At 41.5% G+C, this 13,098-nt stretch overlaps 1 protein-coding gene across 7 annotated transcripts in view; it reads right to left on the bottom strand.

Moving 5' to 3' along the window:
• The window catches only part of PLD5 (phospholipase D family member 5), a 355,949-nt gene that overhangs the window by 78,078 nt on the left and 264,773 nt on the right, over positions 1-13,098 (bottom strand). For all 7 annotated transcript variants that reach the window (XM_039883218.1, XM_039883223.1, XM_039883222.1 and 4 more), the window contains one exon: positions 11,548-11,675. In XM_039883218.1, coding sequence (XP_039739152.1) covers positions 11,548-11,675 — 128 coding nt within the window. The remainder of the gene's footprint in view (positions 1-11,547; positions 11,676-13,098) is intronic.

Raw genomic sequence — 13,098 nt, forward strand, 5'->3', positions numbered from 1 at the left:
TGTTTAGTTGCTTATCTTTTTAGTCTAATGTGAGCTCTTTAAGGGAAAGGACCTGGCTCCTGCATCTTTGTACCCCTGGCACATTCCAAACAGCCTGGCACTAAGCAGATGCTAAACAAATCTTTGCGAACGAATGAATGAATAAATGAATGGAAAGATTGTAGCAGGGGAATGACACGTTTGCAGCAGGCGAAGCATGTTTCAGACATGTTCCCTGATGAAAGCTCTTGGCAGAGGAAGATGATAAATATTTGACTTATGAGAACAACATCAAACTCGTTTCCTAGGGTAGCACAGCTCAATCCATACACTTGGAAGCAGAAATGAGTAATTTACATCGGTGCCACGGGCCGAACTGCGCGGAGGGCTTTCGCGGCTTGCAGATCGCGGAACCGAGCAGCACCGCAAGCGGCCACGGTTCTGCATCCGCCCGGACACCACAGCGACCTGTCCTTCCGATTGCCCTTGGTCTGTCCGCCTGACATAAAGCTAGCTTTTCAAAGTAAAAACCTCGACCCTTTAGGCTTATGATTAACTCAGAAAAAACACATTCTGCTTCCTAATTAAAGAGAGAAAGAGATGCTCTAGACCTATGCGGCCAAAGGTCACAAGGGTCACATTCATCCTTTGCAATATGGCCAGTCCGAACTGAGATGTGCTGTGAGTGTAAAGTACCATCAGTTTCTGAACTCGCTACCCCCCAAAAAAGGGAAAAAATATCTCATTATTAAATGCTTTATATTGATGACACATTGGAATAATATTTAGGATACGTGAGATTATACAAAAATATTATTAACATTAATTCGACTTGCTTCTTCTTGCATTCTTATGTGGCTACTAGAAGTTTTTAAATTACATTCATGGCTCGCGTTAGTGGCTTGTGGGATACACCTACTGGACAGCGCTGCTTTAGAATCCAAACTGTCCAGAGCTGATGGTTTACTGCCTACAGACGACACCTTCGGCCTTTTTGACCAATCACTCTCTCAAAAGTTTAAGCACATTTCTTATGTCCTGAACAGGACTCTGCAGTGAACAGACAGTTCTCTCTTTTCCTAAAGGGAAGGTCATGGTCACCCTGCAGGCCGGGAGCCTTGGGAGCTGGCTCTGAAGCCTGGGGCTGGCTCATGTGGACGGGTTCGTGCAGATTTTGAGAGTTCTGAACTCACATGTTGCTTTGAATGGTCAGTGTTCACTCTCGCTCTGCGGACAGTTCTAACTTGTCTGGACTGTCAGTGTTCTTCTCTGTCTTGTGACTTCTTACTGGCCAAAGCTTCAAAATTAATTAGACCTATAATGAGCCTAAGACCAAACAGGTCTTGAATAACGAAGGCCCTAAGAGGTACTCCAATAAGTAAAAGGGTGTGGCTCTGGAGAGTCTGGCTGTGTAGGATCTGTTTGCTTAGTTTTTAGTTCTTGATTTTATTGCAATTAGAGAAGTCTCTCAAATATCTAGTTTCTAGATCTTTGGGATATTACTATAAATCTGGGATGTTGCTATATATTTGGACCACTGATTCAGCCAATTCTTCATTAAGAGAAAGGGTGTAGCACAGGCAAAGGAGTGTCACACACACCGGAAGTTTGGGTTCCAGTCCTAACTATCTACAAATGATGGAATAATTCTGGGACATTCCTCAACTGGCCTCTCAGAGACAAGTTTCCTGACCTGTAAAATGAAGTATCCAAAACTTGTCCTGTGAATCTCACAGGGCTGCTGCGAGGACTAAATAAATCAATATTCATGAGAAATCTCTAAAAAGTATAAAGCTTACTCAAAACTCTGAACCTATTATCATTTGTACCTATATATTTGGTTTATCTTAATCTTGCTTTATTATGAAGCATAATTTTCTCCACAGGCTTCTGAGGATGAAATTCAGACCCACCATTTCTAGAACAAACATTTCCAACAACTCAGGCAATTCAGAAGTGAAAGAATATTTTCAGGCAGTTCTTAAGTTCCAAATATGGTACATTGGGCTTCAACTGAAACAAGAGAGAGGTAGCTTAGCAGTCTGTGGGCAGGCTTAAGAAGGCCACTGGTGCAGGGCGATGGGGCTGACGCCCTACACACAGCTGCTGTGAGAATTAAATCTCAGAAAGGGTTTGAAAATATGAGAGTTATGTTTTGGTGAATTCAGCAATAAAGGACTGAGTGACAGCTAATTATAAGAATAGATGCTTGAGCAGGAACACTTGAAGTATTCAGAATGATTTATAGGTATAAGAGCAGTATTCCTGCAAGTCATTGTATCAAGATAATACATTCCAATTTTTTTCAATTAAAATATGAAAGCCATGAAGTAAGAAAAATGGGGCAATAACATTCACCTAAGTGAATTTTCGTTAAAACAGTTGTTAAAATAAATGCACTTTTTAAGTCTGACTAAGCCTCCGAAGAAATCCGGTGTAACATTTTTAATAAACTTTTATTGAAGGAAATAAAATCTGTATGTATATATTCAATAAGCTTTGTCAATTAGAGTTTTACCTCAATATTAAAAACAAAACAAAACTTTGTGGTTTAAACTAGTATTTTTCTGCATATAAAGATTTATTTTCATAATGAGTAGTGTATTTTCAACTATCACAAGGGCAATGTCAGAAATGTTACTAAATTGATGCGGACGAGCTTTTGGGGCAGGTCACTGCTCCATGACCAAGCCTGACATACAGAGTGTGTGTGGCTAGGCTCCTGGATGTGCACACAGCTGCACTGTGGTCTCTAAGTCAAGGTGGGGAAGCAGAGGTGTCCTGATTATGTAGCGAGTTGTATAAAATAGTAATAACTGATGATGATGATGATGTTAGCTCACAATGTGTAAACTCCGATGAAGATAGCAGAGCTACTTGAACTCCTGCCTTCTCTTACTATGGTCCAGTAACATCGAGCCATTTTCAGTCCCCAGAACATTTCGTCCTCTGCATCCCTGCCTGTGACGGGGAGCTAATTCTCTCACAAGGCTGGCCTTTTCCATCACTGAAAGACTTTAAGGTTAGAAAATTCTCGCTTACACTGATGCCAATCCTTTCTCAGTAATTTCCCATCTCCGAATCTCTTAATTAACACAGGCTCCCAGACACCTACCTAGGATCCTTAGACCAGTCCGTGGGGAGGCAGAGGGTGAGAGGGGGGAGATTAAAGCTTTGTGTATCCCCAGAGAGACTGAATATACAAATGCACATTGGCCAGGCCATACATAAAGACAGATCTCTGACAATCACTCCTTTAGCATTTGGCCCCTCACTGGCCAGGATTTGATAAATAAACTTTAATTTTGCCCGGCTTCCAACTTTGGACCAAATGGAGAAAGCCAGATGTGTACCCCTAACCAATCACACAGCACACCCCACTTCTAGTTAGCTGTTCTACAATTTCCCTACTCCAACAGCCCCCAGTCAAGGCACACTGATGCCCTCTCTTTTTCCTACTCCGAAGCTTTCCCACCCCTCTGCCTGCTTTTGAGTCTCTGCAAAACACAAGTGATGGTGGCTCCTTTCCTACAGCAAGCTCTGAATAAATAGTTTTTGCTTATCCTCATTTGGATGGCCTTCATTTATTTTCACACTCTTGTTCAATTCCCTTTTGTTAGCACTGGTCGAATTAACTTGCTAAAATCTCTTTAAGTCTTGCTTCTGAAAACAGAGGTTTTAGCTCTGTCCCCCGCCCCTCTCCCCCACTTCGCCCAATTTGTACTACTTGTAAATTTGGTCACTTGCTTTCTATATAATACCAACGATGAAAACTTTGAACAGCACAGGATGTAGGATATTACTCTGTGTCAAGACATTAGAGACCTCTCTTCAGAGGAAGACAGCCCCCCCAACCCCGGTCCATGCCCCTTGGGGGTTACTGCCCCACTTACTGTGCTGTTAATCAGGCCATGTGCTTTTGGACAAACGTAGGAAGATTTATAAAATCTCTGCCAAAGACAATAAATAACAACTAGAGTCTCTGGCCTTCTCTTTATTCATTGATCTAGATAACTTATCAAGAAAGAGAAAAAAAAAGATTCCTTGTCATCAACTCTGAGGCTACAATCTATTGAGAAGTAACCATATTACAGGTGCAGTGCTAGAGTGTGTGAGAACATCCCACTTGATCCCTAACAACTGTATGAGGTTGGTATTATTAGTTCAGTTGTAGAGACTGAAGCCCAGAGAAATAAAAAAAACTTGCCCAGCGTAATATAATTATTAAAAGTAGAAAAAAAATCAATTTCAGTCCTATTGGACTCCAACCACTATATTATATTGCCAAACAACAAGCTTAGTAACAACCAACAAAAATACTGAGACTGGCCCAATAGTGAAGCTGGATTTAGCCTATATTTTCAGAAAGAGAATGCTCAAAGACTGGAAGCCAAATTCCACATGGTGAGGAGGCTGCTTGCAAAGTATTGTATTGAATTTTGGGCATCATATTTTAAGAGGGACTTTTGATCAAATGGATTATATCTAGAAAAAAAAAACATGTCATATAAGGAGCCATTATAGATATTTCAGGTTATCACGCCATTTAGAATAGGGGTTAGAGGGATATATGAGGGAACATTTTGGAAACGAGTGGAAATACCTACCGGCTAAATCTTATCTGAGGAAAGGTAAACAGAAGAGGGCAAATGGTGCTCTTATTTTTTCACTTAATTGCACAAATTGAGATTGTTTTATAACAGATGATAAACTGGTTTTGTGAGAGTGTCTCCAAGGGGAGACTAAGAAAGAGGATTTCCTACTTTTACCTCTTTGGAACAATATTATCTGCCAAATTGTTACTTTAAAAACTATAGGAAAGAAGGAGGACTTTGTTAGTGAAAATTAAGTCTGCTAATTCATTTGTTTCGTTAGAACTGGGACTTCCAGTCCCTCGTTTACCTAAGAATGCACATCTGCAAACAAAAACGACCTTTCTAAGCAGACCAGGTAATCTTCTAAACCAATATTGGGAGATTTTCATTTTATGTTGCAAAAGAAATATTAATTATTCTCTGTTGTATCTGCAGGTGAACTGCCTTTTGCTTTGGTTTGTTCTCATTTTGGTTCTGGTTACCTGCATTACCAATACATCGATTCCCCAGGAGCTAAGACATGTTTTTAGAACCTCATAAATTCTGAGAAAATGTCCGCACAGTGCTAGCAGGATGTGCTATAAAAACGGCGACCTCCTCCTACCCACCGGCACACCCATCGGGTCTTCAAAAGGGTACCTCGGTCCTTTGTTCTTTTAATTGAAAGAAAAGGGAACAAGAAGAGGGAATCGAAGACTCTTTAATTCTTAGCACCCTTTCTCTTGGCTAATGTCAGGCTATGACTTCAACCCCTAGAGAGACTTGAAAGAAGTTCTGTCTTGGAGAGAAAGAGGGCGGTGCAACTCTCACTATCCCACCAAACGGTTATCATCAGAAATAGCAGCTAGGATGGAGTCAGTAGCTTTAGGGCCAGTCAAGAACTATTACTATTCAGGTGCTCAAGTTTTTAGATAAAAAGGATCAGTATATATCAGCAAATCTCTGCCGTTTCTCCAACTGCCCACTGGACATCAGAACCGCCCCTTCCTCCTGACAGTCCCTATTTCTGTTGACAGTATGGCCCTTGGCTCAGTTGGCTCAGCTCCAGATGCTGGAAATCATGCCCACTGCTCCAGCTGGCACATTCTTCACAGTCGGTCACTATGATGCAGCTTTGCCACATCTCTGTTCATTTCCTTTCAGTTCTCATGGTCACCATCTGTATTAATCAAGATAAATGGAGTGTGTGTGTGTGTGTGTGTGTGTGTGTGTGTGTGTGTAGAGAGAGAGAGAGAGAGAGAGAGAGGTATTTATTTTAAGGGATTGGCTCACATGATTGTGAGGGTTGGCAAGTCTGAAATCCATAGCTCAAGTTGGCAGGCTGAGAACTCAGGAAGGGTAGGTGGTCATGTTGCAGTCATGAAACCTTCTTTTAGAAACCTTGGTCTTCTCTCTTAATACCTTCAACTGATTATATGAGGCCCACCACACTATGGAGGATAATCTGCTTTATTCAAGTCTACTGATTTAAATGTTAATCATACTTAAAAAATATCATCATACCAACACCTAGACTGGTGTTTGACTACACAGTTGGGCACCATAGCCTAGCCCAATTGATACATAAAATTAACCTTTACCTCATCATAATTCAAATGAAGTCTTGTCACTTCCCTCTTTAATTATGACTATCATAGACTCTCTGTCACTCCGCTCTCCTCACTGTTCAACCCCTGAACTTTCTTTATATTTGTTCCAATGTTGTCAGATCACAGACCTTCGGTGATTCCCCCATAGCCTGTGGGCCTAAATCCACATCCTGCACTGGGCAGGTACTCACAGTCCCTCCAAGCCTACCCTGGTCTTTCCCAGTCTTATATTCCAAACTAGTACACTCTGGTCCTGCAAGAAACTGCTCAAGGATCTCCTAATACACCACACTCATTCTCACCTCTGTTTTTACTCACTCTCCAAATCCTTTTCTCAGGGCTCAGGTCAAATCCGTCTCCTCATCGTGGCCTTCTCTGTTTAGTCTGCAGAGGTTTTCCTCTTTCCAGGGCCCCAACATACTTATTGCCAGCTTCTCTTATGTAGCACCAGGGCTCGTGGGCATGTGGCCTGAGCCACACAGGGCCCCAAACTCAGATGGACCCTGACTTAGGAGGTCCCAATGCTTTGCAGAATGCTCTGCTATCTCCATCTTGAAATTCTTTATAATTTTTTAACGAGTGGCCCCACATTTTCATTTTATACTGAGTCTCACAAATTATATTGCTGGTCCTCACTGGTCCTATCCTGGGTGGTCATATTAACTTTTCAGGGTGCTTAAATATTCTATTTTTCAAACTGGATTTTAAATGTTTTGTAGGTTTATGGCATTTTTTTCCATCCCTCTACCATGATTAGTATAGTTCTCTGAACAGAGTAAATGTGCAGTAACTATCTGTCGATTATCTTTACCGCATAAGACTAAGCCCTGGCTTAACAATTGTCCAGTTGTTTTGTTGCTAAGGAGACAGAAACCTACAATTACCAGCTTTGGAATCACATATTGTTCTTAAGGCAGCGCATTGTGGTGGAAAGACTATTTGCCTAAAACTTGACATGAAAGTATGAGGGTCGTGGGTAAATAAGCCAGCATCCACCCACCCTAGCCCTCCAAACCTGCGCCTCAGTGTTCTCATCTATGAGAGGGGGTTTAGCTTAGACCAGCACTTGTGGAAATAGGTAGGCTTCCAAGAATATTTGCTCCATACAATAAACTATGAAAAGGAATTTGTGGCTAAACAGATTTGATGAATGTTGGATACTCTCAGAGAGTTACAAAGTTCATTAGCGTATGACTGGCTCTCAGGCATCAGCAGTGAAGAAACATGTTCAAATTAAACCCACAGTTTCTCATTCCTAGGGAGTATAGAGTCCTTTCCCAGGTAATGACCATCACCATCTTACCAAAATAGCATTTCATAAAACACACCTTGGAAACACTAGACTGATTATTCTCCCAGGTAATTCCAATTCCAAGATTAAAAGCTTCAGTGATTTAGATAACAGGCTGATCCTGAGCTGGTCAGTTTTCTCTCCCTGTCCAGGTTACAGGAGATGGTCTGGTCCGGGCAGGCTGCTCAGCGGCTGTGCCATCCCCTCCCTCCCTGGCTGCTACGTGGTTCGACCACCAGCACTGGAAAAAACTCCTCTCTCTGCTCACGAGCTCGTGCATCCCAAGTGCTGACCTGTTTTAATATATATGTTTTAGGTCTTTTAGAATAAGGGTGAACTAAGACTAAAACATGAACAGTTTAAATGGCATTACTGTTCATTCTAATCAATTTTTAAAATAGCATTTATTCAAAAATATCCCATCTCCAGTTGCCATATTCGTGTGACCAATGAACCTACTGAACCCTACTTTTAACTCCAGGCTAGTAGTTCATTTAAGAGGGTATGCTCAAAAAAATTATAAAAGTAACTTTTTCTTAAAGCATGAAATTCACATTTCCTTTCCCAGTTTCTCCTGTTGCAGAATCACACTCCAGAGCCCTGTGGTCTGAAGACCGTCATGCTCTTTTCTTGGCACGTCACACACGAGCTGGTCTTGGGTTTGCTTCGTTAGTTCTGTTTTCTCCACGGTGTTTTTTGGAGCTCCTGAGAGTCACAAATCCAGACCCCTACGTAGAAAAGCATGTGGTGGTATTTGCTTTCCTCCCACAGGACTCCCCGTGGCCATGGATTCTAGGGGCTCACCTGAATGGCTGGAGGAGAGGAATATAGAAGCCCACGCAAACTGACTTGACTGACTTCCTAGTCTTTGAAATTTTACGCAGAGGTTAAGTGAGTTCATAGGACTCAAGTACCAAGCAACAGTAGGTGTCATTCTATGGCCATGATGTCGTCATAGGTTTTCAATCAGGAAGATATGAATGACTGAAGGGTTAGCTTTCCTTAAAGAGTGTGAGAGAGGAAATCTATAGCTTAGCATCACAGCAAGAAGATGAAAGACAATGATTTTTCATAAGTGTAATTCATTTTTTAAAAATTATTAGCTGTGAAATAAGAGGGATTTGGAGCTACATCGCCTGAGTATGAATTCTAGATTTGCCATGTCCTAGAACATGACGTTGGGTAAGCTACTTATTTGTGTCTCAGCTTCCGCCTTTGTAAAAAAATAAAGTGATGATAGTAGTATTTACCAGAAAGAGTTACTGTAAAAATTAAATGAGTCCATACTCCTTAAGTGCTTGGAAGAAGGCCTAGTATAGCGAAATCCCTCGATACATTGAAGCTGTTATTATTAGTAGTTTTATTATTTTTCCTACTTATCACAGATTTAAGGCAATAATTAATACAGCAATAATCTGATTTCACTGGAAAACTTCACAAAATATAAAGCTGATGATTTAGGCTGAACCTGACACTTGGAAAATGCATTATAATTCTTCATGTAGTTGTTAGCTTCACACACAACTTTGCTCAAGTTAAAATCTGTTTTGATGCAGGAGTCCTGCTGTGCAATATTTTATATCATACTGAGGTAGATGAAGAAAAATCCCACATAGTCAAGCATAGTTGAAAGGAAAACTAATTTAAGGTAGATGATTAAGTTTCATAACATAATCCCAAATACAGAGAACTATAGGGAAAGGGTGGACAAGGTAGAAGACAGCATTTGTGTGCAAGTTCGGAGAGGAGGAGGAGAGGGGTGGGTGTTGATGAGAGAGGAGTGTCGGGTAGGTTAGCAGTTGACATCCAGAGCAGGGGAGCCAGTGTGGGGCTAAATGCTCATGCAGGAGAGTTTTAAGCCTGCCCACTCCCCAGCTATGTCTCCTTTCTACCTCCATTAAAGAATAGTCTCTTCCAGGAGGAAAATAGAAAAAAAAATGCAAAAAGAATAGAAGTGAGATTTATTTTAATTTTTCAGAGTTCGGTTTAGCAACAGAACGATGAGAAAATGGCAATTTTGGGCTGAATCAAATATGAGTTCCAAAGTGCTAGGAATAAAATGAAAGATGCAGAGTCTGCCAACTTAACGTCAATCTTAAGACACTGAGAACCATCTCCAAATGCCTAATTCCTACACGGGTTAGAGAGTGTTTCACTATTTTACAGGAGAGAAGGGCAATAATAGAATCGGTTCTGCCATTTTTTTCCCAAACTATCTTTATTTGGAAGATGAGGATAATATCCACTCATAGGCGGCTATGACAAATGAGGTATACATTAAGCTATTAACAGTGCCTAACACATAAATAGTAGCTTTTTGGGAAAAAAATGACACAAAATTTCTTCTAGGCTTCTCTTCCCAATTTCCAGACCCCGGTGGAGTTTAACCTGCTATTAAATTTACAACCAAGAAAAGAACACAGATTTCTGCAACGGAAGTCCCTGTGCGAAGTCCCATCCGGCCTGAAATCACTGCCCAGTTCGAGGTTTCCCACCAACGTATACATTTTATTCATGCCTGCAGCCTTTCTCCAACCCACCCCAGGCTGCTCTTCTCCAAGAACCCGATGGCTGGAGAGAAGAACCCTTCACCTGCCCTCTCTATGGGGTTGTTTGGATGTCAGCACTCCTTCATGGGTTTAGACAAGAAAAGAAATTCTGAGATGTTCTAAATTAAATTACAGCGGCCAGAGAGTGAGAGAAAAAGACAAATCAGTTAGCTTGTTAATAGCTGTGGACCAGGTAACAAAAGCCCGTTCACATTCATGTATGTCCGTTGGAATTTGCGATTAACTTCCAGGTGGCCACGTCTGTGATTATAAAGAGAGAACAGCACCTTCAAATCCCAGGAGCCTCCACCTGTAAATGAACTTGCCAGACTTGCCCACAGCCTACCTGAGGCAGCAGACACTTCCTCCCTGGACTCTGCACCTGCCGCAGAACTGCCCGCTTCACCTTCTCCCACCCACCTTGTCTACATCTAATGTAAATTCTTTCAGAACTGCTCACCTCCTTAACCCCAGCTCGATGTATAAAAACACTCAACAGCTCCAGGACGGCGGACATATCTTTTCACCTAGCACTGCGGCTGGCGTCAGACATTCGCTCCCAGGACCTAGTCTATTTTGCTAGCAATGGCTTAATAAAGCCTTTTTTTTTAAAAGAGAGTTTCAGCCACTGAATTTCAATTTTTTTTAACAGTTTCCTCTCCATGAATTTATGATGGATCATAAAATAAGTTTATTTTTTAATCTTGTATTACACTTACTCCATACTTAAGAAATATCATGAGAATCCATTTAGGTTTTTAATAATATAACTTTGTTAGTATCTTTGAGCTGAAGGAGAGAAATCTCGAAAGTTCACTCTGTTGATTCCTCCTCTCATCGTGTGGCTCAGGGACTGAGAACAAACCAGTCACAAGAGCTTCTTTTCTGGACAGACCTGGAGGGCTCCACACCGGGGCGGAGTGGAGAGGCTGGGTTCCTACAGAGAACAGCCCTGAATGGGTCGGAAGGAGTAGCTTGGTCCCTAGGAAAGGAGCTTGGCTAGTTGTGAGGCCAGGAACTGAGCTCTGCAGCTTTCCCACTTCATCCTCTGGCTCATGGGCACCTTTTTTTTTTTTTTTCTGTAATATGAGGGGAAACTAGCTACCACTCGAATGCATAAGGACAGATCATAAGATGGCTTCGTTTCTTTACCCGAATAATAGAAAATAACTTGCAACTTATCCTTATTCTGCTTTTGCCATGTTTAAAGTGGGGGAAATTTTTCACATTTCATAATGCTGATCCATTTCAAAAGGAAATAATAGCCAGAAGACCATACAGATCAAGTATGAACATTTAAAAGATCAACCTACTTCTGTATGAAACAAACAACAAAAACCCACACACAAAGGAGTAATCCTCAGCAGAGAAACCAGCACTTGAGCATGTGTGTCCGTCTGTCTACGGAAAGGAGTAAAGGGAAACGGCGATAACTTGCTCGAAAATTTGCAGCAAAATATTATTAAATTGCGATAATTCAAACCTCATTCAAATGGAACTCACAGAACTTCAGACCCTCCCAGTTAATATAAAGTGGAGATTACCTGCCCCAGGGATCGCCAGTCCAAACCCGCACTGCCGATGTAAACGTGCTGCTTGTCCACAATCCAGAAGGAGGACTGCAGCCGGCCCTTGTTGTAGGCGGTCATGTTCATGTAGGTCACCTCGGCTCCTAGGAGTTCAAAGAGATCCCGTCAGCCTCTGTGTCAAGGCCCTGAACTGGCAACCAGTCATCTGCCAGCAGCAATACTCATTTTCACTGATCTCAATTCAAAGAAGCCAAATATGAACATTAGTTCAGTGGACAGAAGGCCCTCGAGGAGTTACTTTGTTCTCAAAAAGAAGACTATAAAGAGAAAAAGAGAATAGAAGCTTTTTCCTACATATATGCTGATAAGAGCATGGCTTCTCAAGTCAAATCTGACTCAAATCCAGGTGGCGAGATAGGTGTACCGTGCTCTTTTCTACTTCTTTTAGAATAACTTTCATACAATTTTGCAATCAACTAAAGGATCTGTCTTTAGTATTTAGTATTCAGTAAGAAATTGGCCACCTTATACCTTCCACACATTATTTTTAACTTTTACTCTTTTACATATCTTTACTTCTTCATTTTTCCCTTAGTTAATTTTGATTTGATCTCTTCTTGGCCCTTCTTTATCCAATAGTTCTTAATTTAAGCCATGATGATATAAGCCTTAGAATGGAGCTTTGAATGGTTAATGAGGTCACTCAGACCACCGTTAATTTCTTTTAAATGCATTTTAAGATCTGAATTTAACCAACTGTTCTAAATAGGGTGAGTCATAATCCGCCGTCCGCTGTTATGCATCGCTGCTTCAGGGCTATGCTCTCACAACTCTCAAAAGGAGCATACAGTCCATTGAATGCAAAGCCATTTAAATACATTTCTGCAAAAGGTCCATTTCTTTAAAATTAAAGGCCTACATGCATACATTTAATGAATTATGCTATGCCGTCTTCCATAGTCAACATCACTGCAGAGGGTGTGTTCCAGTGGCCCACTTCACTGTCAGAATCTTTATTACCAGAGGAAGACGTAGTATCTTATGTATAAGGATGCATTCCAAGATATCAGGAAGGAGGAATGATTTGTGCTACAAACTTAACCTGTAACTCTTGAGAGAATGTAAACCATGCATCTGGGTTCCTGTGGCAGGAGGATTAAAGGGAGGCTACGGGGTTGGGAGAGGATCCAAGAGGAGTGAGCATCCAGGCAGATCTTCCTCTGTGGGTGGAGCAAGTTCTTTATCCTAGAAGTGAGGGGAGACATTCCTCAGGCTCTAGCCATCCAGAATAGATACAGCCTCCACAGGAGGGACAGTTAGGTATAGCAGAATCTCAAGCATCCTAAGTAGGTAGTTACCATGGCAATTAACATGCAGGGTGTGGTATGCCCCAGAGACCAGCTGCCAGCGCTCCCGTGAAAGGGACTCTACATTTGTCTTTGAAGACTGGATTAGTTTCCTACGGTTGCCATAACAAATACTACAAACCCGGTGGCTTAAAACAACAAACTTATTCTGTCAGTTCTGGAGATTAGATGTCCAAAGTCAAGGTGTTGGCAAGGTCAC

Source organism: Pteropus medius, unplaced genomic scaffold (assembly GCF_902729225.1).
Source record: "Pteropus medius unplaced genomic scaffold, Ma_sr-lr_union100, whole genome shotgun sequence".
NCBI classification, from domain to species: domain Eukaryota; kingdom Metazoa; phylum Chordata; class Mammalia; order Chiroptera; family Pteropodidae; genus Pteropus; species Pteropus medius.